Here is a 22,885-nt window from a genome sequence, read left to right as displayed (position 1 = left end):
TCATTAGAGTCTCCACTAAATTAGCTGAAAGCTGTTGACTGTTTGTTAATTATAAGCAAGATGATGTAATGTTCTAAGAAAGTAGTGGTTTGAGGGTAGGTCCGGTGTGACTCCAGAGGGGTAGGAGTTGAGCTTGTCAATAACTGAGGCCATGATGACACCCATCAACCCCGTAACAGGAAGGGCCTGGAGTCCCCAAACTGGAGCCATTGGAAAGCACTAGAAGAAAACAGGTATCGCTGCCACCAGCCGCACATACCAGCTTTGACACTTACTGCCTGAAATGGTAGTTTTCCTCCCTCCTGATTTTGAGACCCCCACCTTCTTTCTAGGACTTGAGGAGTTGGAAGGCAGTCTTCTAGCTTGCTTTTCTCCTATTTAGTGAGTCTTAGAAGGAAAATAGTCTGCTTTTATCTGCTTTTTGGAACCAGAACTTCAGATGTACCAGTCTGATGTAATAATACTGGCAGCTTCCCTGAGTTGAGTACTGGCCAGGCCTCAGATATAATTAAGGAGCTTTCCATACATGATTCCATTCAGCCCTCACCTTAATCCAGTGAGGAGGGCATTATTGTTCCCAGGATGTGGACGAGTCTGAGGCATGACCAGGGATACAGATCCAGGCCTGCTCTGGGGCACCCTGGGGTGATCTCACAGGTGTTACCTCTGTCCTAAAGGAGCTTACAGTCTGTTGTGAAAACAAGCCACACCTAGATCGTTACAAGGTGAAACTAACTATAGCATATTCCTCAAGCTCAATCTCTCAGTTTGTTATGAACCCCCAATGTTGATTTATTTTTGTAAATTATTTCAATATGCATAAATACAAATCTTGCATAAGTTCCTTACACTGCTAATATTTTGATGCATTTCTTTATAGACACCCATATATTTGGGGGCTTATTCTATATAGATTTGTATTATGATTTTTGGGGTTGTGTCTCACATATTAGCATTTTCTGATGTCAGTAACAATTTTAAAAATGAATATACTTTCATCCTTGCACCAATATAGGGATTTTACCATATATTTAACCATTCCCCTCTAGTTGGACATTTAGGTTGTCTCTGGTTTGTACCAGTAAGAAGCATACTATCACATCCATTTTTGTACATGAACCTCTGGCTGCCTTTCTGGTCATTTCCTTGGAATTAATACTTAGGAGAGAAATTATTGGGTCAAAGGGCATAAACCTTTTTTTAAGGCTTTTAGTATATCTCTCCAGGAAGGTTGTATTAATATGTTTGCATCTGGTATTGAAGGATCACATTGGGACCTAAGGGGTATCAGGAGAAAGTGGCATCTGAACCAGAACTTCAAGGGTGGGCAGGGCTGCTACCAGAGCAGGTAGGTGGAGGCATTTCGGGTGGTGATAACATGCCCAGACTCAGGGAGGAGAGTACAAGGTGCCTGGGGGAAATGGCGAGCATTCTGATTTAGTTATGCTGTGGCTCTCAAGCATTTTATGTGTCGAGCCCACTTAGAATGTTAAAATTTGGGGGAGAACATAAAATGTTCAAAATAGTAAACAACTCGTCAATAATGCAAAGACATCACCGCTGTGGTATGTTATCTAAATGCCCAGAAGCATCACCATTATGGTACGATTTCTTGCTCCCCCTGGTTCTGTGTTTAGAATAGAATGGTTTGTTGATCTCACCATGGTCTCATGTAGTATCAGGACGATGTTCTGGAAGGCACGCTGATGGTTTGCTGTTGGCATGAAGCCATACTGGTTGCTACTGTCATTCTTTGCTTGACCATTTCAGCTCTATGCCCCTCTTGACAGTCTTCCCACTGGTGGCACAGTGTGGTGGTGAAGAGAAGAAGGAAAGAACCCAGACTGCCTGGGTTCAAATTCCAGCTCTACCGTTTATTGGTCATGTGGCCTTATGCAGATTACTTCACCTTTGTGCCTTCATTTCTTTAACTGTAAAATGGGGTTGATGTTACCTTTCTTTATAGGATTATCTTGAGGATTAAATGAGTTAATATACATAAAGCATTTGAAACAATGCTGTGCATAGAATAAGTACTTTTAATAAGCATTAGCTTTTGTTATTTATTGTATTTCTTCAGTTTGGCCCACTGGCTAAGATTTGGCAGCACACATATGAAAGCTTTATGGCCCTAGTGGTATGTTGTGGCATTCCATCTCGGAGACCCAGAGGACGGAGAACTGCCTCCTTCCCAGCTCAGCGCACAGCTACAATGAATGGCTACGTATCAAAGGTGAGATGTTTTTATTTGGGTTCATCACAGAGATTGAATAGAGTCTCATGACATTCATTCATATAAAATATCATAAAAATAGTTGCAGGCATAAATAAGAATGACTGTTCTATTTTATAACACACAGTCCTTTTTGTTGATTACAAATAAGAAGTATATGAAGTTAAGATGCAGAAATTGTCTAATTTGATTTCAGCAATTTCTAAAAATTGAATTATAAAATTACGGACCCATAAAAAAGATGCTTTTTAAATGGAACCAGCCACCTTAAAAAATATCCTGAAAAATGTGGTTAAAACTTAATACTTCAAAGATAGAGAACAAAATAAAAATGTTGCTTGTTGGCCTGACTTTTGAGGACCTGGACCCTCCAGGAATCCTGGCCTTGGTGAAGTGACCTGACAAGCCTCTTGCTGGGATCTGTGTCAGATGCAAACAAAATTGCTCTTGATTTTGGTCCATAAATGGAGACAGGATTCCCTCATTGCTGGATGACTTGAAAAGAAGCTTTGCTTTTGCTATGCATTTGGCTTCACAATCTTCATTGACAAATAATTCTAAAAAGAAAACAGAAAGAATGTTAAAAAAAAAATATTTAAGTTAGGGATTCTCAGCCTAGGCACTACTGACATCTAGAATCACATGACTTTTTGTCATCGGGGACTGGCCTGTGCACTGTGGCATGTGCAGCGTCTTGGCCTCTACCTGCCCCCCATCAGCTGCAGCCCCCAAAGCGCCAACCCAAATGTCTCCAGACACTGCCACCCATCCTTCTGAGTGCAAAACTGCCCCCAGTTGAGAACCACTGGTTTAAATCAAAAGAATCTAAATCAGTAAGAAGAGATTACTGTTTTTTAAATGGTCAAGACCAATCAGACTACTGGCAAGTAGAAACCAGTGTGTGTGGGCATCAACAAAGTATGATACTGGGGGCAAAGAGAACTTATATCTCTGCAGTTGTGGCTGTGACTCTGTTACCCTAACAAAAACAGCTGTTCTATTACCAATACGAGTCAAAGGAAGTCTTTAAATGCCTGAAGTGTCCCTTCTCCGCTTGGCAAAATGGGCTTTACTTCCTTGGTAAAAACCATCCTCAGCCATAGGATCCTATGCTCACCTGTTCCTATCTCTATAAAAGCTTGGCTTTCATAGTAATTTACTTATTCATATGTCTATTGTCCCTAGGCCATGAACTGCTCGTGGGCAAGAAATCATGACTTGGTCACCTCAACATCTCAATTCCTAGCATGTAGTAGATGCTCAATAAATCCCGACTGAAAGAATGAAGGTATAAGTTCTGGACCCACCACCAGCAAACCTCCCATCTAGACTGGCATTCATGACTGAGGTGACTGAGGAAAATTTAAAAGGGAGAGTATGTGATGCAGGCCGTAAAGAACAAAGTTTTGATAGACACAACATGGGCAAGGGAACAGCATTAGCAAAGGCATCCTGGCAGGTAACGGCAATCCCTGTGGGGATCTGGGGGACTAGCTAGTTTGGGTGATGTTCAGGGTTAATGTAGACCTATACCGAGCCCAGATTTGGGGATCTGTGCATGCTAGGGTAAGGAGTTAGCTTGCAGGATGGTTTGGGACAAGAAAGTGTGAAGGTAGGGAGATCAGTCAGAAATGCTGGCTATTATCCTGACCCACATTGCTAAAAGTCTGAGGGATTTCTTCTAGAATTCCTGAAACCAATTTTTTTTTTCCCCCAAACGAGGAAGTTCTGCCTGTAATCTGTGACACCCTAAGAACATCGTTTCCATCACAACACACATCACTAAATTTCCCACAGGCTGAAGGGCTGCAACGCCGCAACTGCTAATTAGGTCAGTCTACTGAACAGCCACCAAGGCAAGAACCAAGCTGGACGGCCAACTGTAGTTCACGAGGCCGAGGGCCTTACCGGTAGGGAGTACAGGAGCACGGCCACGAAGAGCAGTAGGATGAGCAGGATCAGCAGGCCGATGATGACCCACTTAAAGCGGCGCCACACGATGAACTTCATGGTCTTACACGGGTTGGTGAACCAGAGGAAGGAGGTTTCTGGTCGGCTGCATTGCAAAGAAATGGTTTTACCCACCCAACTTGGTATTCTACTTCAGAACCTAACACAGTTTGAAGAACACTTAATAACATTGATAAAGTCAAGCAAAGACATTATTCCCCTTAGCTGGCTGAGAAAGATTTTTTTTAACATTTTATGGCCCCCTAAGATGCTGAAGATACTCTGGACTTTGGTTTGTGGGAAAGGGGAGAAGTTAAAATGAAGCTAGATCACCAAGCTCTCCACCCCCTGCCCCCCACCCCCATGAAGTGCAAAATTAAGACAACACCGAATCCATTCCATTAAGCGTATTGGAAGGGGGGGCTTTCAGACTGCAGGTGTTTGGGGATCAGACATCATGGAGAACAAAGAGGGCCTCTCACTTTGGTGGGTCTAGCTTGGGGTTCATGTTGGGTTCATCACGTCCCTTCCCGGCTGGCCTCTCGTCCGCCTCCTTCTCATTGAGGATTTCCAACGTCATCTCCACTTTCCCCTTCAGTAAAGCAGAACAGGTTAAACACATGACATCACGTTTCACAAATATTTTCATTTCAACCCAAGGAGTATTCCCTGAGCAATGATTTTTATTCTTGTAAAACAATCCTTAGATTGCCCTAAATTTTCCTCAAGAGATTTCATCGCATTTCCTCTTCCATGTGTTTCTGAAGCAACCCCATGTGGGAAACTGAGAGGACAAATTGCTTTCCCTCCGTCTGCTCCCTACTTTTCATTCTCTGTACCCCGTCCTCTAACTTTCTCAAATCCATCTCTTTGCCTTCTCACGCACCGTCCTTTGTAACTTTATTTGGAAAAGATTAACCTAAATCCTGCTAATGACAACATGCAGCTCCATACTTCCTGCATGTGTCCATACAGGTTCCTAAGTGACACACTGGACACCGTTTAAGGCTTCTACATGGATAATCCCGTGTGACGCTCACAGCAACCCTATAAACCAGGTACTGTGATGACCCTCATGTGTACTCGAGGATGCTGAGGCCCAAAGAGGTCTAAAAGTTGCCCACTTTTATGGCCAGACTTGTCACAGACCTTCTGGATCCTGGAATGCCCACTAGGTCACCAATAGTCTGAGGACCCCACCCCTGACAGCTGCCTTGGTGGTGGAGCCGGAGGACTTCCTCTGCTGACGAGTACGACAAAGTGAGGGGTCTGACAGTGGCAAGTTGCTACATCTCTCCTAGTCTGTTTTGGGGGTTGGTTTTTTATTTTACCTAGTTCAGTAGTAGTTTTATTTTTTAAGTAAAAAATTTATATGTTAAGTATGCTTCAGTTAAAATATTTCTTTTTTATTTATTTATTTATTTATTTATTTTTTATTTTTTAAAGATTTTATTTATTTATTTGACAGAGAGAAATCACAAGTAGTCGGAGAGGCAGGCAGAGAGAAAGAGAGGGAAGCAGGCTCCCTGCTAAGCAGAGAGCCCGATGCGGGACTCGATCCCAGGACCCTGAGATCATGACCTGAGCCGAAGGCAGCGGCTTAACCCACTGAGCCACCCAGGTGCCCCCAGTTAAAATATTTCTTAATGTTCTACCCCCAGCCTGTTTCTTGAATCTACAAACTGGAGATAATGTCTCCTTTATGGAATTGTCAGTACAACTAAATGAGATTATGTATAACTACTCTGTAGTGGTAGAAAACAGATAAATGGTTTCCTGGGTCAGGAGTGGAGAGAAGAGTCGACTGCAAGGGGCACAAAGAAACTTCTGGAGCAATGGGAATGTTCTGGATCTTGGTTCAGGTGATGGTCTCAGAAGTGTATCAGTCAAAACTCATGGAATTGTGCACTTTAAGTAGATGCAGTTTATTCTGTGTAAATTATACCTCAAAGTTGTTTTCAAAACCATGATTATGAATGTGAGGCACTTAGCATGTTGCTGGGCTCCTAATGAGTGCTCTAGGATGTTAGCTGTTAGCAGTAGCAACAGTACATGATGAATGAGGTCCTCTTCTCTGACCTGGCACGGCGACCCGGACTTCTGCTTCTCTATCACAGTCTACCTGAAAGTTCTCTCAATTTGCTTATAAGTTCCAGCCTTTGTGTCCAGTGAATGTCAGGGCTCCCTGCTTCCTCCACCTTCTTAAATTTATTGTTTTTAACAGGAAGAGTTGGAATTTGAAGTTCCTTTTTCTGTACTGAATTGTACCAAAAGCTCAGGGTAACTCAGCCTTCCCGGTGACGGAGGGTCCTCAGGAAATACCATGTATCCGCCTGGGCTCCCTGCTTTTCCACCATTCCAATCTCTCCACCTTCCATACAAACCCACACAAATGCTCACAGCACCCATCACCTTCCCCTGGGATCCCAGTACAAGCCATTCCTGTAACTTAAGGTCTCTCCAATTTAACACTTCCTTATCTGGCATCAGCTGAGGGCGGGCAGAGCCTAAATGACAAAAGGAATGAATGACCCGAACTGGGAAACAGTCCTACCGCCATCACACGGGAGCCATCTTTATCTGCATAGCATGGCCACCAGCCTTTCATGGACTTCTGCTCAAATAGTGAGGCAGTTTTTGCCTTTAGGGGGTTCATGGCTTTGAGGTCTGGAATCATGTCCAAATTGCATTTCTCTGATGATTTTGCTGGAATGATGGTACGATGCAAGTCAAGTTCCAGGAAACCTAGCCAAGGAGACAGACCCAAATAAGCTTCAATGGATCAGCCATTGTTCACAAGTGAACAGAAGGTTCTTGTCAGGGGAGAGGCAGACAGTGATTTCAAGCAGGTAATGGGTGAGTTAGAGAAAGGGATCCTGGTAGACATTTAAAATTCCTTCTGGATAGGATGGAAAATGGTAGAAGAAATGTCTGTCCACTGCTCTCCGTCTCAGAGGGTGATGTGGTTTATTTCTCAAAGATACAAATATAAACAGAGCTCTTCTACAAGCTCAAAAGAATTAAACATCTATAGATATCTGCCGAAGGCAGATTTGAAATGTGCTCAGAGCAGTCTCAAGCTACCCTGAACAGAGGCACTGTGGGCGCTGTGGCTACCTGTGCTTATTTAGGAGTCATATCTTGCTGAGAGGTGAACAGTGAAGCTTTTTTACCTTCAACTGAGGAAGGCAGTAGACTGATGAGGGGTTGTGGGGGAGAGCCAGGGAACTCTAGGGAAGGCAAAGATCTGCATTTAAAGAGTGGGAGGGAAAAACAAAGCAAACCCAGGGCCTGGGAGAAGGGAATTCAGAAGAGCATTATGTTATTGTGGTGGTCTTGGGGCATGTGTACCGAGAAAGGGAAGGGCCCAAGGTGGGGGGTGTTTAATAAGAGCCTTTAACCACGGAGAAGGATGGACCACGGTGAAAGAACAAGTGCTGGTGACATTAGGGGACTGAGAGCAGCGTGGAGGAGGAAGCCAATTCTGATGTGCTGTGGAAGCAGCGTGGGTAGTCTGGCTGTGGAGTCAAGGCTGAGGCATTCCCTTGTGGATATAGACTTTGAGTGTTCAAGGCAAGACAGGAGCTGGTGTAAGAGCCTCCTTGGGGGCCCTTGAATGCGGATGAGGCCTGCTGAAAAGAGTGACGTTCACTGTGCCGTTCTCAGAGGGCTTGAGACAGTGAGCACGCAGGCCACACTGCCCCGAGGACATGGGGGCAGTGAGTACAGCCCAACCCCTCATTACTCATGGTACTGGTGATTTAAATCACTGACTCAGATTTTAATTGATTTCACTAATTCCAAGTAAAATTTCTTAGAGAAAAGTATCCAAATGTAAGCCCTACCCAAATAGTCATCCAGAGAAAACTTGTCATTATCCCATATCTGAATGATGAGTCGGGGTGGGACCCGGAATTCGGTTTGGTCAATACTCCAGAAATGCTCCTAAAATGACAAGAGAAAAAAAACCAAGTGACATGGATTACTGGACTTTGAAACCTTACCCTCGGGTCCCTTGAAACCCTAGTATCAGGGCACGGGGCCTTCGTTCTCTTCCACAACCCCCCTCTAAAAACCCCTCCCCCTTACCCTCAACCCTCCGGCCCATGATATGGAGGGTAGCCAGGCTGCCCAGGAAATCTCAAGGCCACCAGCTGGGTGACAAAAAGGTTGGCCCAGGCAATTCCCAAACAGAAGGTTTCCGGCCTGCCATGTTCCTATCGGTGTGACTCCCTGCTGCCTCTCCTGTGGTCTGGAGAGTTCGATCTGTGGGTCCCCCACCCCAGACCACTAGGGCCAGCTCAGACGAACCTCCCAAAGCCAAGCTGTTCTAGGCCAGCCCACCAACACTAACACCTGCTGGGGTGTCACATTTGTTCAGTGACCTTCCACACCCCCGCCACGGATGTTTGAGCACACTCCTTTCACTCATGGGGGTGAGGAGACTGGGGATCAGCTTTCACTCTTATCAGCAGATTTAAAATGTCCTGATATTTTTGGCTTTTGAAAATATTGCTGTGTTTTACATGCTCTGGTCAACCCAGACCCATCGATTCCTCATTCTAAAGTTAAGTGGAGGGATGGCTGGGTGAGGGTCCTCCAAGATCTCACCTCTGGTCTCTGCCTCTGAACAATATTAGCCAAACAGAGTAACACCTCCACAGCCTAATTACTCCTGCATGCCTCAGGCTCCAGCAGAATGGGATTCCCCCAGTGTTTCATTAATTCAAAGAAGGATGGTTGGGTTGTTTCTTGTTTTTCTTTCTTTCTTTTTTTTTTTTTTAGAGGAGGGGGAGAGAGAATCCAAGCAGGCTCCATGCCCAGAGCAAGCCTGACTTGGGGCTCGCTTTCACCACCCTGACATCATGACCTGAGCCTAAATCGAGTCAGATGTTTAACCAACTGAGCCACCCAGGTGCTTTGTTTCTTGTTCTTCAGATGACATCCCAGAAATGTTGGCTCTGAGGGACTAGGTAGCCCATTCTGGTGTTGGTTGGCCTCATTGACTGTCCCATGTGGGGTCATGCTCCCACAGCGGCACACAGGGCACTGAGACATCCAACACTAAATGTGAGTAGGTAGGAAAGGCCGTCCCTTTCTTGCCTGTCTGCCTCACCATCTGGAAACGTGCGTGATTTGACATCAGGTTGGGCCTCTGTGTTCTAGAAAGTGCCCTTTGAAGGCATTTATCTCACTTGGCACGGAAAAGTGCTCCCTACACCAGCAGCACTGAGTAGCACCAGCAGAGGGTAGGGTCTGGCTAGGTGGGACATAAGGCAGGTGAATTCTGGTGAGGTCTAGGGAGAGGAGGTGAGCAGGCATAGCTAGGGAAGATTTACAGAATGTGGGGAGCAGGAATGGGATAGGGGATCTATAAAAGGCATCTCTCATTATTGTCTGCTGAGATTCAGGCCTCCCTTTTGGGAAAAAAGCCTCAGATTTTCCCTGGGGAAATCTCCTCCTATGCACTTTGGGAAGAACTGACTCTGGTTCGAACTCCAGAGCTGGGCCAGTCCTAGCACTGCATCCCCAGGCCACGTTGGTTGGTTCCGGAATGGGAACGTGACTCCAGACAGAGAGAGACACGGAGGCCCAATTCCAGAACTCTGGTTGGCTCCACTGGGGGTTGATTCTTCTATTTCTGCTGAGGATGCTGGGAGGGCAAGAGGTAGGCTAGGCTGCGGGCAGCCATCTTGCCTCACCAGGGAATGAGGTCCATGGGAAAGGGCAGAGAGAGGGGTGGAGAAAATGAGAGCAATTCCTAAAGACGACAGTTCAATCTTAAACCTGCCGACCCTGCACTTTTTAGTAATGTGAACCAATAAATCACTTTTTTTTTGGTATAAGCCAATTTCAGTCGAGTTCTGTAACTAGAGTCTTACTAATTAAGACCATGAGAGCCTTGACCCTTGATGAAAGTGCTTCTGAAGGAGGTAAAGGAGATGCTGAGGTTTAATAAAGAAGGTGAAAGGGAAATTTCACCGAAATATCTTGCCTCTGTTTGGTTAAGGAGTCAAACAGTGCTGCTTATGGGAAGAAATCAGTCTCCCTCTGACATAAAAACACTCGAGTATTTGCATATATGAACACAGCATCCTCAGGTCGACCCTTTATTAGGTCCTTTACCCTGTGCCCACCTGTTAGGCAGCGGCAGTTGTGTTTCTGATCTTTCTGAATGGCACAAAGAGCTGTCTTAGCTTTGTGACCCTAGGCAAGTATCTGCACGTCTGTGGGTCTCAGATTCCCCATCTCCTCAAGGGGGAGCTGGGCTCATGACCTTGGAGGTGCTGGCAGCTCCTACTTTTCCCGTATCTTTTAAGGTGGACCCATGACACCCGCTTCCCGTGGGCATAGATCAGAACTCACTTTTTTAGCAACAATACAGAGCTGTTCCGCTGGGAGGTAGTCAAATGGGAAAACAAATCTCCAGTTAAAATTCCCTTCACCATCCAAGGACCTGTAATGGACATCTGTTTTCTGTTTGTTTTCTTCATTGCCAGGAATCCAGCTGAAAAGCAGAAGCAAACAGACTTTAGCTTCATGTGATTGACAAGTAATCTAGCCGCAAAATTGTGCAGTGATTAGGGGAATGAAGGGCAGGAGAATTAATGCACTTTTTTTTGGACAGGTTCCAGTTATGTAGAGAGCTGGGGGTGATTTATGAAGGGGGGTGCTCTGTTGCATCCAACACAGGTTGTAGCCAAATAAAATATAATTCCTCTAAAGCCAAAGCAGGAAACCCTTTAGACTTCAGTTAGCAAGGATAAGGTGACATTTTCTGGAAAATATCAACAACATAGCTTCTATTCTGGGAACGCTGAAGCTTGTGGCTACGATGCTAGTCTTCCTACCTATAACTCATCAGTGGCTGTCATCACTGCTGATAGGCTTAATGAATATGAGTTAGTTCAAAAATTTAGCATTTCCCCTTCCATGTTTTACTTAAGCAAACAAAACAGGCATGACTCAAGTCATCCTACGACTTCCTTTTTTTTATTATTCTTAAATTCACTGTGATCACATTAATGAGACGAGCAAGGGAGATGTAAGCTGTTATTTCCATGTGCATCTCAATGAAAATTCATTTCCATAAACAATTTAACATCTTAACTTTTGACATTTGAAAAGTTTCTTGTGGCTTGTGCCTGGCAGGGAGTAGGCCTATTGAAGGAATGAATGAACGAACATGTAGGGGAAGTTGCTGATGTCACATCTGCCTACTATTGGGACGGGTTCTGTTTGGGAACTAGGAGACCACTTGATTTTAGACTGGGCAGAGGGCATGAGAATCCCACTGCAATCAACCATAGTGGAGTTTTTAAAAAAGACTGATACCTGGACGACCCCCCCATCCCCCCCGCAAAGAGATTCTCAGTAGGAGGCAGGCCTCGCTATGAACACACTCTGCCACTTACCATTCTGGGCTTCCTCTCCCACCTGCAGATGAAGTTAACGATATGTGCTCCCTTCCCCTCGTCAACATGAGGACAGAGTGGAAGACTATGGCTTAGAAGGGCCAGAATGGAAAGGGCAAAAGCCCTGGTTGTGTTACTGATCATCTGCCATACTCAGCATGCCTTGTTTTATTCTTCCCAACAACTATATAGCTTGCTCCACTTTACAGATGTGAAAACTGAGGTCCAGACAGAATAACTTCCACAGGGGCACATAGCCATTAATGGTCAGAATTAAGTATTAAGAATTGAGGGAAATTGGAAGTGGAGGTGAACCATGAGAGACTATGGACTCTGAAAAACAATCTGAGGGCTTTGAAGGGGCGGGGGGTGGGAGGTTGGGGGAACCAGGTGGTGGGTATTGGAAAGGGCACGTATTGCATGGAGCACTGGGTGTGGTGCAAAAACAATGAATACTGTTACACTGGAAAAAAAAAATATATAAATATATAAATATAAAAGAATTCTGAAGCCCTGGTTGGTCTGACTCCAAAGTCCAGGGCTATTCTTGTGCCTCCAGGGACCATAGAGAGTACCAGAAAGTCACATGCTACCATTAGATCCTATTGTTAATAGTGGTATTAATACCAATTAACTACAATAGTTGTCCTTGCTAGTTAATTAACTAATTAGCTAGCTTAGTTGAAAGATTCATCTATTCACTTTTAACCTTTTAAATTAACTCGAGGAAGAGAGTTTACAGTCTTTGGGCAGGACCTTGGTGACTTCACCTCCTTGACAAGATCCCCAAAGTGCCACCATCCTCCTGCCCCAGACCGCTCACCCCATGAAGCTCCTCCCTCTTTTTCTCTCCTGAATCTTTTTTACTTAATTCTAAATATCAATCTTTTCACATTATTTTAAGACGAGTTAACTTTCTGTATTTGCATATGCACATGTAAAACTTTGTATACCTCCCACACGTGAAGTGTCCTAGCTAGCCCGTTACCCTGTGGCAGACAGTAAGCACCGTGTGTATTAGGGTTAGGAACACACCATGTGTATCAGCATGTGGTGGTGCTAGGGATACTACTGATGCATGATTCATCTTTTCACATACAGCATTTAGATTTTAATTCCAAACAGGACATGGTACTTTAGGTTGTGTTTTTATTCTTTGATTAGAGTTTTCTCTCAGTCCAGTATTCCTAGAGTTTCTCTGATTTGAAAAAAAAAAAAATAATGCTTATGACAGTCAAATAAATTTGCATATATATAATTAGCTAGGATTAGTTTTCCTTGGGGAATGGTAATAAGATCCTGAAATGAGAAAGAATAATGAAGAACTTGATGAAACATTCCCTGTTTACAGTGAACCCAAATGATAGTAATTATGTCTTCAACAAAGTTTTGATTGAAGGCCACTTGGGATCAAAAGTGAAACTTTGTTATCACTTTATGAATATATTAAATTTCAACAAATCTTATCTTTTACATATCAAAGAACCAAAGTTGGTCTCTGGAATAGTAATCCTACTAGCTAACACATACACAGTGGGACAGTTCATGTTCGGTGTTAGTGTGACTGGCCATAGGCTGCCCAAATGACACATTATTCTGAGTATGTCTGTGAGGGTGCTTCTAGATGAAATTAGAATCTGAACTGGTGGACTGCGTGGAGTAGACTGCCCTCCCCAGTGTGTGTGGCCCTCATCCAATCTGCTGAAGGCCTGACTAGAACAAAAGGCAGAGGAAGGAGGAGTCAGCCTCTACTAAACCTCTCACTTTCCTGAGCCTCCAGGTTCCAGAGGGCAGAACCAGGGACTTCTCAGCCTCCAGAATCATGTGCGCCAAATCCTTAAAATACACTCTCTCTCTCTTGCTCTCTCGCTCTCCCTCTACACACACACACACACACACACACACACACACACACACACACTACTCCTTGTCTCCCTAGAGAACCCTGATACACATAGTGTTTACTGTCTGCCAGGCACTGCCCCAAATGCTTTGAGTTACTCAATATTCTGAATATCCCAGAGCAGCAGGTACTATCTGCAGATGGGAAACTGCGAGCTCACTGGCCCACCTGGTAGGGAAAGTTATCAGGATTTCAACCCAGGTAGTGTGGCTCCAGAGACCGGCATTTTCATCGCTATGCCATTCTGTACACAACCTCTTTGAGGACAGAACGTGAAATTAACACCAACATGGATTACAGTAATCGATGATACAAGTAAGAGGATGATGAATGGCTCTGATGCTTCACATGTGGGATGCAGGCATTCCATAAATGGTGGAATCAAAGTTTTTTTTTTTTAAATATGCTCATGTTTCCTCTTTTCCATGGACATTAGCTGCTGGTAGCAAAATATACAGAAACTGAAATATTAAAAAGCCTTCCTTGTGTTTCTAGGGCTACTCAAGGTATCATAAACGAATAAAATGAACTGCACGACTAAAAAGAAAAAACAAGGCTGATAATAAACTGAACCCACTTTACAAGAGATGTAGAAGTATGTATCAGTGCTAATAGTCATTTGATACGTCTGCTTATAAACAAAATTCATACAGATTTCTCTGTATGTCGCTGGAGCTCCCTAAGCAGATTAAAGAAACAGCTTCCTCTGACCAAGGATCCTAGAGAGGACACCTTGAATAATGCTGCTGCCCATTCCTTTTCCGTCAAAGCCAAGTGAGCATCTAACCTTACCCTTTGACATAGATGTCACTCATTTCCTCTCCTGTGATGCTCTTCTCGTCCAAGAGAACGTCCTTGGTATTCCAGATGATCACGCGCAGGTAGTATCTGCAAAGAGCACGTTTTGAAGGTGCTTTTTTCTCTGGTCTTGCACCACGGCCCCAGTCCAATGTAGCAGGCTCTCAAGACTACTTACTTTTTGGCTTTCCTGGGGGTGATGTTGAAAGGAGGGCCTGGCGGTCCCAAACTCTTAGGGAAAACATCTACCCACATCTGAAGTTTCCCCTGAATCGTTCAAAAATGATAAAAGAAATTAAGTTGTATTATGAGTAGCAGAGACTATAACTTTCTTTCAGATTTTCTAGGTGAATCTGTTTCTTCAGGCCTGCCTATGTGCTATCCATATGGAAAGCGACAAAGGAGAGCAGAGGAGCAAACCGAGATAAATAATCTGTCTTCACGGTCCTTTAGGCCACCCACTTCCCACTCTCACCAGGAGTCTCTGACGGCTGCGTGTGCCCACCTCCATCATTGTCTGAATGTCCCATTGCTCACACAACCCCCAACACACGCACATACACCCTCTTATAATGACTTGGAACTTGGATCCTTCACTCAGAACTCTATCACATTGCCTACGTATTATCAGTCCTGATTTTGTGACAACGAAGGGTTTCTCTACTCACCTCCAAATAGGAAATCAAAATAATGTAAAATGGTATTTAATTTATATAAGACTTACAACATGGCACTTTCTTTTTTTTATTTTATTTTATTTTATTTATTTATTTGACAGGCAGAGATCACAAGTAGGCAGAGAGGCAGGCAGAGAGAGAGAGAGAGAGCAAGAAGCAGGCTCCCTGCTGAGCAGACAGCCCAATGCGGGGCTCGATCCCAGGACCCTGAGATCATGACCTGAGCCGAAGGCAGCGGCTTAACCCACTGAGCCACCCAGGCGCCCACAGCATGGCACTTTCAAAGGAAAGACCCAAACAATGGCAAGACCCTCCTTCATCACTATCCACGTGGCCCCTGTGATGAGCCACCTGGTGCACTGTGGCCCAGCTTCCTCCCTGGCTCTGAGGTCTCAGTACCACCTCACCCAAGTGGGGCCTAGCACAGTGCTTCCCCATGCCATGGACAGTTGGGCCAAGGTATTTGGAAGTAGATGGAGCTACACTGTAACATAAAAACCTTAGAAACGCTCTATCACATTCTGATACATAGAAAGGTGACCACAGGAAGAGCACAGAGGAACAGAATGAGAGAGAGAAACAGACAAGAGAGGGGAGAGATCCTGGTCCAAGGTTGTTCTGAGCCATAGTCACCCTCCTCCCTGGATTTAGTGAATTACTTGGAAATTCTTAAAATAATGCCTCTTTGGAATAAAGCTAATCTGAGTTGCTTTTCTATTTCTTGTCTATCTAAAAGTGTCCAAAAGAGAAGAGGCACATGTGGGTCAGCTCCTGCCACGGTGTTTGGGATGTGGATGATGGATTTTCACAGGGAGAACGCTCTTACCTGGGAGATGTTGGGCTGGAAGGTGCTGTGCAAAGTCCTGGTTTCCACATGCTCAGGGACCAGTCCCTGAGTCCTGAGGATATGAAGGGCAAGACGCTCGTCAGGGGCCCCGAGGTGCTGGTGCAGGATTTTGTTGGCTTCTGGAATGGAAAATGGCATTGACAGGGATGGGCATCTGCAAACCGTTCAACCAGATTGCCTGGAGGGGCATGCAACCCTTCATCCCAGAAGGGCGAACTGGGCAAGCAGGGCTAGTGTGTGAACTTGGATCTGTGAAGGACTCATGGATAGAAACAGCTCTTGACTATGGGCCCTGCCCCAACCAGGCTCACAGCTGACTTGGGGGCTGCCAATAGCAAAGGGGCCAGAACACACCATAATGTGTCCATGACAGCAGCCTCTGTTTACTTTTCTGGCAGAGGCAGCCAGATTCTGTTTCACAGCCAGATTCTGTTTCCCAGCCTCCCTTGCGGTTAGGTGTGGACACACGATCTAGTCGGGCTCGAAAGTAACACAAAAGTGACACATGTATCACTTCCAGACCTGGCACATAAAACCCTCTCATGAAAGATATTCTAGGTGCTGTTCCCTTTTGGATGCAGAAGGAACAGCAACTTCAGGTGCCTGAGTTGAAGAGCAGAGCCGCAAGACGGAAGGGCCTGGGTCTGTGATGCATTGCTGCCTGTTGGAATACTGAGTGAATTTCAGAGAAATAAACTACTGTTTTAAGCCACGGACATGTGACATTGAAAGTTTAGCTGTTATAGAGGCTAGCATTACTGTGGCATTTTACAATCAGCCCTTGAATTCTCGGACACTTCTCCCATGGAGAGGTGGAGTCTCTGTCCTCTTCCTGTGAATCTGGAGACCTATCTGAGCATTCAAGTGTGGAGGAAGAATGCCCTGTGACTTCTCAGGCAAGGCAGGCAAGTCCACGTAGCTTCTGCTGGTCCTTGAAGGGAAGCCACCTGCCACATACGGAGCATGAGTATCTGGAGACTGCCCTTCTGGAAGGGCCTGAGGGGATATTCTGATTGTTAGCCCCAGCCAAGAGCCAGCAGCAGCTGTCGGCCATGCATACAGGCCATCCTCAACACCCAGCTTCGTCAAGTCTTGGGATGACTGCAGCCTCCCCTGCCCTCAACGTCTGATAGCAATGAACCACAGGGCCCGCTCAGGTGAGACATGCCCAGTGAGCCCTTCCTCAGTTCCTGACCTGCAAAACTGAGCAAAATGAAATGGGTGTTTTTCAGCCGCTAAGTTTTGGGGTGATTTGTTAGGTAACAAGAGTAACTGGACAGTTTTGGGGGTTATTTGGGGGCACTCTTAGCTATGAGGCCACATGGCTTGCCAGTTAATTCCCAGTCCCTTTTGCAAGTTCTCATGTTGACAGCAACATCAACATCTCCTAAGCAGCTCATCACCCCTGGTACTAAGTCCTCCTCAAATGGAAGGGAAGGACAAAACATAGTTTCTTGCTGTGTCGAGAATAAAGAGCTGAGGATCGGGAAAGCAACTATACTCCCAGGGGTCTGTACTCAGCCCTCCCTGGAGATCCTGCACGTCCTCCAAGGCAAGCCCCACGGCCGCCCACTCTGGGAAGCCCCCCTCCCTACGCAACACTGAGTAACACCGCAGCTCTTATGCTGTTAAGCTTATCTCAAGCTTTGTCGTAGTGCAGCTAGCTGGCCATGTGTCAGGACAGAGTGTATTATAAATTACTGCTGGAGAAAGAGCAAGACCCCAAGCTCAGACGTGGGCCAGATGTGAACTCAGAAGATTCTTCAAACCACCCCCACCCCCCATATCCCTGGGCCTTCTCAGAGAAGGGCTGGAAGAACGATGGACTAAGCCTGGGAGAGAAAGGCTCTCACTACCACCTGAGCACTTTTGAGCTAAATTATGAACTAATTATGCATTACAAAAAGTAGTTAATTACTAGAACTTTGTGTTCAAAGCTCGAATGGCTATGACCTAAAAAGGTCAAGTGAAACAGAAGACAGACAAGAAAATGTGTATACTTTGACACTTGACAAGACAGCAGAGCTCAGCTATAATGGGGCTTTTGTTAGATAGTCATGTGTGCAAAGTCTCCTGTGGTATAACTAGGGCACGGCTCTGCCCCTCCCCCCACCCCAAAGAGATGGGCTATTACACTTTGTAACCAGCTGGTCTATGGTTATGTACTTACCAAATTCATCCAAGCTGTAGTCCCGCCCTCCATATCTGATTCGGCTTCCATCTTCGGAAAGGATGGGTGGTGGGAAGCCTTTGTATCTGGCTACATTCTGAAGCAACTGTGTTGGTCTCAACTGATCTCGCCAGGTGTTTACGCCAGAACTGTAAAGAACATTCCACACCCAGAGTTACTGCGGGGCACACAGGTCCTTCTTGGCTTCATACGCATATACTCCCAGTACTCACAGGCGTGCCCACGTAACGAGGGAGCAGGGAGTGTGCTCTACCCTCTGGCTCTTGTCTAGAAATCTATTTCAGGCCCCAAGTCCACAGTTACTCTGGCCTCAGCCAATGGATCCTTTCCCAGCTCCCCGCAATTTCCTCCTCCATAAAAATGAGGGGCCTGCTTACAGTAATCACAACAGACAAGCTCATAAACATAAACTTCAAGCTGTAGCTCATTAGACACTGTGCGAAGATGCCAACCAGCACTTAGGGGGCAAGACAGCCATCACAAAACTGATCAGGGGTCGGGGGAGAGCACGGCAATGCTATGGCCCTGTTCTCCCGCAGATAATCCCTTTATTAAAAACACTCAGAGGAGCAGTGGCTCAGTGAAGACAGGCACTGTGTAGAGAACCAAGGTTTTCCCACGTACTGATGTCGATGGAGCAAACGGTCTACATTTGTGGCCCAGGCAACTTACACACAGTACTGCTCAGGTATGCCGCAGTGGGACCCAAACCGGGAGAGGAATCGGTTTTCCAGATCAATGATGGTTTCTCCCACCTTTTCATCACGGGTAAAGGTGTCATAATCATAGACAGAGATTTTCAGATCTTTTTCTTGAGGTAAGTAGCAGCACAGTTCGTACATTCTAAATAAACAAATGCAAAGTTAGAATCTCCACGATTCTATGCAGGCCTCTCCAAAACTCCCCAGGGCTTTGTGCAGAGAATCCCCAGGTGGCAGCGGCAGCTGCTGGAGAACTGTGGTGACTGGGACAGCCAGGTGGGGGCAGTGGCCGGCGGCACTGGTAAGAGCATGGCTCTAAATACCTATGTTTGAATCCCAACCCTGCTGCTTACTAGCTGTGGGACCACAGGCCAGTTAGGTCACCTCCCTGTGTCCGGTTTTCTCGTCTGTAAAATAGTGACAGGATACCTACCCTCCCGTGTTGGTATAAGGGTTGGGTGGAGGACCGTTTAGAAAGCCTCTGGCATGACTGCATCACTGAAAGCCCAGTCACTATGATAATATTAGTTACTCACTGTAGTATCACTAACGTTATCATCACATGCCTATTAACTAGGGCACCCAGGCATCGCTGCCCAGCTGGGAGATCAGTGAGACACAGCACCCTGATTTACAGTGCCCTCTCGGTGCCCCTGCTAATCCCTCTGCCCCAAGAGAGACCACCACCCCAAGAACATCCCTGACCCCTGCAAGAGCACTATGAGGGGGTATTAAGGGGTATGCATCAACAAAGTGTGAAGGGCAAAGTGCCAAGAAGGTGGTGCCTCCACCCACGCCCTCTGGTCTGCCATATGCTTTTCTGTAGATTCCATACTAAAATGAAAAGGCATCTGAGATAAAGATATAGAGCCCTCCCGCCGGCAGGTGTGCAGCCTGCCGTAGGTTCTGAAAGGATGATAAACAGGAATGGCCCAAGCTCTGGATGGGTAAGGTTTGGTTCTATATTTGCACCATCCACATAGGTATGGGGCCTACAGTATGTGCTCAACAAATTTGGTTGTAGGGAAACTATCAGAGGCCTCTCCCTTCTCCTTGCACAGGGGTGTGTGGACTGGTTCCTGCCCCCCAAGCCAGGAATGTTAATCCATTTGAACAGAAGGGTGTGTGCCATTGCTGCCGGGAGGAAAGCTTCCAGGATGTCTCCTGGATAAATCTCAATGCCTTCTCTAGATGGCTGTAGCCAGGCAGGGGCCTGCAGGAGGCAGGCAGCCACATGAGAAAAGGCACATGAATTGTGACCACACATGAAGCCCTGAGTCCACACGTGCCCCATAATATCACATTTTTAGAATTGGATTCCAAGGGAGATAAAACATGTGTCCCTCGAGAAAAAGAATTCTTTCATCAAATATGGTTGAAAACCAGTTCTTTTGGAGTGCCTCCAGTCAAACTAAAGTCTCTGAGAAGTCCTGCAGTTATTATCTTTTTTAACCCAGGTGACTCAGTTTGATGAAGGAGTACTTCTTTTCCTGGAACACCAATTAACATTCTACAGAAGACATACATTCTGCTGAACTCGATCTGGATGTCACTATGGTGGGGTGGAAACATGCTGAACGACAGCTGAGCATGTGGGAAAGATTGCTTCTTTCTGAATTCCTCAGAATCCCTGAGGGTCTCTGCTGAGAAGAAAGTCACCCCCGTAAGATTGGGGCCAACGACCAAGAGCTGTCCAAGGGGCTACAGAGCCAGCATCGCCTCGGGGAGGGCGAATCTGCCTATACAGCAGGCACGGGCTGGCCGCGCAGAGCCTGACAGCATCACTTCCTCCCCAGGTGCCTCCTTGCAAGACTTCCTGCCAATTAAGCCTGTGCCTGGCTCCTCTGAGACGTGCGAATCAGACAGGGCTGCCTTTCTCCCGTAAAAGCTGGCTTTTCCCTGCTTCCCCATCTCCCTCACATGGAGCCCTCCTTCCTGCCCTGCGTGCCTTTTCCTGTCTAGACCTCAGGGCTGGATCAGCGGAAGAAAAGGAAAATGATCATATTGCCGTGCCAGAGGATTACTTCCATTCCCTGGGCCCGGCATGCAGCTTTGGGGTGTGCAGCAGAGGGGTGTGTGTGTGTGTGTGTGTGTGTGTGTACAGGTTAGTACTGAGTGTGCCCAAGAGCTGAGTGAGCGTGAGGCCGTGTGTGTGTGTGTGTGTGTGTGTGTGTGTATGTCACAGGGTGTGACTGTGTGTGAGGCAGAGTAGTATGTGTGAACCTGAGAGGCTCTGAATGACAAAGACTTCGTGTGTGTGTTCATGTGCATGCACACACACACACACACACATAGGAGAGAAAGCACAAGGACACAAACCAACGAACATGAGTAGAAAAGGAGAGAATGGGCAAGATAAGCCAGAAATGAAAATATAGGCCACACATCAAACAAGAACAAAGAATTCTCCCACTTGGCAAGGTTCTGGGAAAATAACACTGTTTTCACCAATATTTTGTACAATGAACATTTATGGAATGGCTTTGCCACGACTATGAAACATTGTGATGGCTTCATGTGAAGGTTTTGCCATGAATAGGAATGTGATGGCTTTGCCGTGTGATTTGGTGGCTTTGCCATGAACATGAAGCGTTACCGAGGGTGTTCGAAAAGCCTGGGGCTTGGTCAGGAAGTTCTGCCTTGGCCTTGGCTCTAGCACATACCAGCTCCGTTGACAGAGCGCTTCCCTCCCCTGTGGTGGGGGGCTGCTGCCCCGCGGCGAGGCTGCAAACGGACAGGATGGTGGCAGCCACAGAGCCCTAGTGTGGATACGACACGGCCACCGTGGTCAGATGGCCTGGGTTTGAATCCCAACTCTGCCTTTTACCAGCCAAACACACGTGGCATTGGTTCACTCTGGGCCTCAGTTTCTTCTGTTGTTAAACGGGGATGAACAAGAGCACCTCAGAGCTGTGACACTTCTGAGAGGTTTCATATCAGTGGCTCAGCAGAGGGCATGCAACCAGGGAAAGCTTGGCAAATATGAGCTACTGTTAAATGTGGATGCAGCTGACAGCTGAAAAATATGGGTCCCCTTTAGAGGTGCTGTGTCTTTGCCACCCCCTGGAGAAGGGGCTCCTCCTCTGGAGAAGATCAGTGTCACAGCCCAGAAACAAGTCTAAAGATGAAGAAACCAGAACTTTTTCAAGAGTTTTCAGGAACAGGAGGCAGAGGGGCATTCTGACCCCATGACTTTCTGCCCCCTCTTCAGTTCTGCTAGCGGAGCACATTAATCCATTCGCTGGATCAAAATGTCCCAGAGGACAGAGCCTGGTCTGGATTCTGGGAGGGGCAACCAGCACGTTGCTACAGGTAAGTCATGCTGCCTGTCCTTGTCTAGAACTCACAAACTTATTGGACTTCTGGACCTTGTGCTGCCCACTCTCGGACCCCTTGCCCTCTCAGCCTCCTGGGTGCAGAGCAGCCGGGCTCACGACCTGGCCGGCACTTCGCACTCGCGTCTGTGCTCGCACATTTACCACCTGCTCTGCCGCCCAGAAGGTTCGTCTAGTTTGTAGTCACAGTTTCAGGCCCTAGAACAGAGCTCTGCCCAGGTCACATCCTTACCACATAAGCCGTGAAAAATAAATGACAGGAAAACGTTTAGAAATGTTCGTTACCTGCCGAAAACCGGGTTGAGGGTGTTGGGGATGTAGTGGTCTCGATCTTCGATTACCTTTTTGCCCAGTGTTATTTTTATATAAGGGTCACACTGCAGGGACAAAACAGAAGGTAAGCTGTGTCACCAAGGGGTGTAGGTTCAGGGCAGTTTCTGGGGCCGACTCAGAGGAGCCACCACAGCCCTCCCACCCTGAGGGAAAGCTGGTGGCTGGGGCACATGGCCGAAGTGTGAGAGACGTGCCCCTTGGGGCGGCACACAGCCAGCCGCCTGCAGAGAAGCGGTGTGGGCTGAAGAGGCTGTGGCAGTGGGGAGGGACCCAGCCTATCTCCTCCAGGTCACATCTGTAAAATGAGAAGCATGAACCAGAGGATCCAAAGCCCCTTCAAGCTCTCTCGGATAAATCCCCGCTGGGACAATCCTCCTCAATACCTTGTTTGGATAGAGTAGCTTTCCCCCTAGTGAGATAACAGACGCCCCAAAAGAAAGAACATGACAATTATTGTGGCTGATGACTGTAATTATCCTGCTACAGGAGAAGGCCCCACACC

At 46.4% G+C, this 22,885-nt stretch overlaps 1 protein-coding gene across 4 annotated transcripts in view; it reads right to left on the bottom strand.

Annotated features, from left to right (window-relative positions):
- Positions 1–2,229: 2,229 nt before the first annotated feature.
- MYOF (myoferlin) overlaps positions 2,230–22,885 on the bottom strand; it is a 158,567-nt gene continuing 137,911 nt past the window's right edge. For all 4 annotated transcript variants that reach the window (XM_059169430.1, XM_059169432.1, XM_059169433.1 and 1 more), the window contains 12 exons: positions 22,336–22,427; positions 18,687–18,857; positions 17,994–18,142; positions 15,803–15,942; positions 14,478–14,566; positions 14,294–14,389; positions 10,550–10,691; positions 8,029–8,128; positions 6,738–6,928; positions 4,666–4,775; positions 4,142–4,289; positions 2,230–2,790 (listed from right to left, as the gene is read on the bottom strand). In XM_059169430.1, coding sequence (XP_059025413.1) covers positions 2,752–2,790; positions 4,142–4,289; positions 4,666–4,775; positions 6,738–6,928; positions 8,029–8,128; positions 10,550–10,691; positions 14,294–14,389; positions 14,478–14,566; positions 15,803–15,942; positions 17,994–18,142; positions 18,687–18,857; positions 22,336–22,427 — 1,467 coding nt within the window. In that variant the 3' untranslated portion in view covers positions 2,230–2,751. The remainder of the gene's footprint in view (positions 2,791–4,141; positions 4,290–4,665; positions 4,776–6,737; positions 6,929–8,028; positions 8,129–10,549; positions 10,692–14,293; positions 14,390–14,477; positions 14,567–15,802; positions 15,943–17,993; positions 18,143–18,686; positions 18,858–22,335; positions 22,428–22,885) is intronic.

This window comes from Mustela lutreola, chromosome 4 (assembly GCF_030435805.1).
Source record: "Mustela lutreola isolate mMusLut2 chromosome 4, mMusLut2.pri, whole genome shotgun sequence".
Lineage (NCBI taxonomy): Eukaryota > Metazoa > Chordata > Mammalia > Carnivora > Mustelidae > Mustela > Mustela lutreola.
The sequence above is the reverse complement of the archived record's forward strand: the minus strand, read 5'-3'. Positions and strand labels throughout refer to the sequence as shown.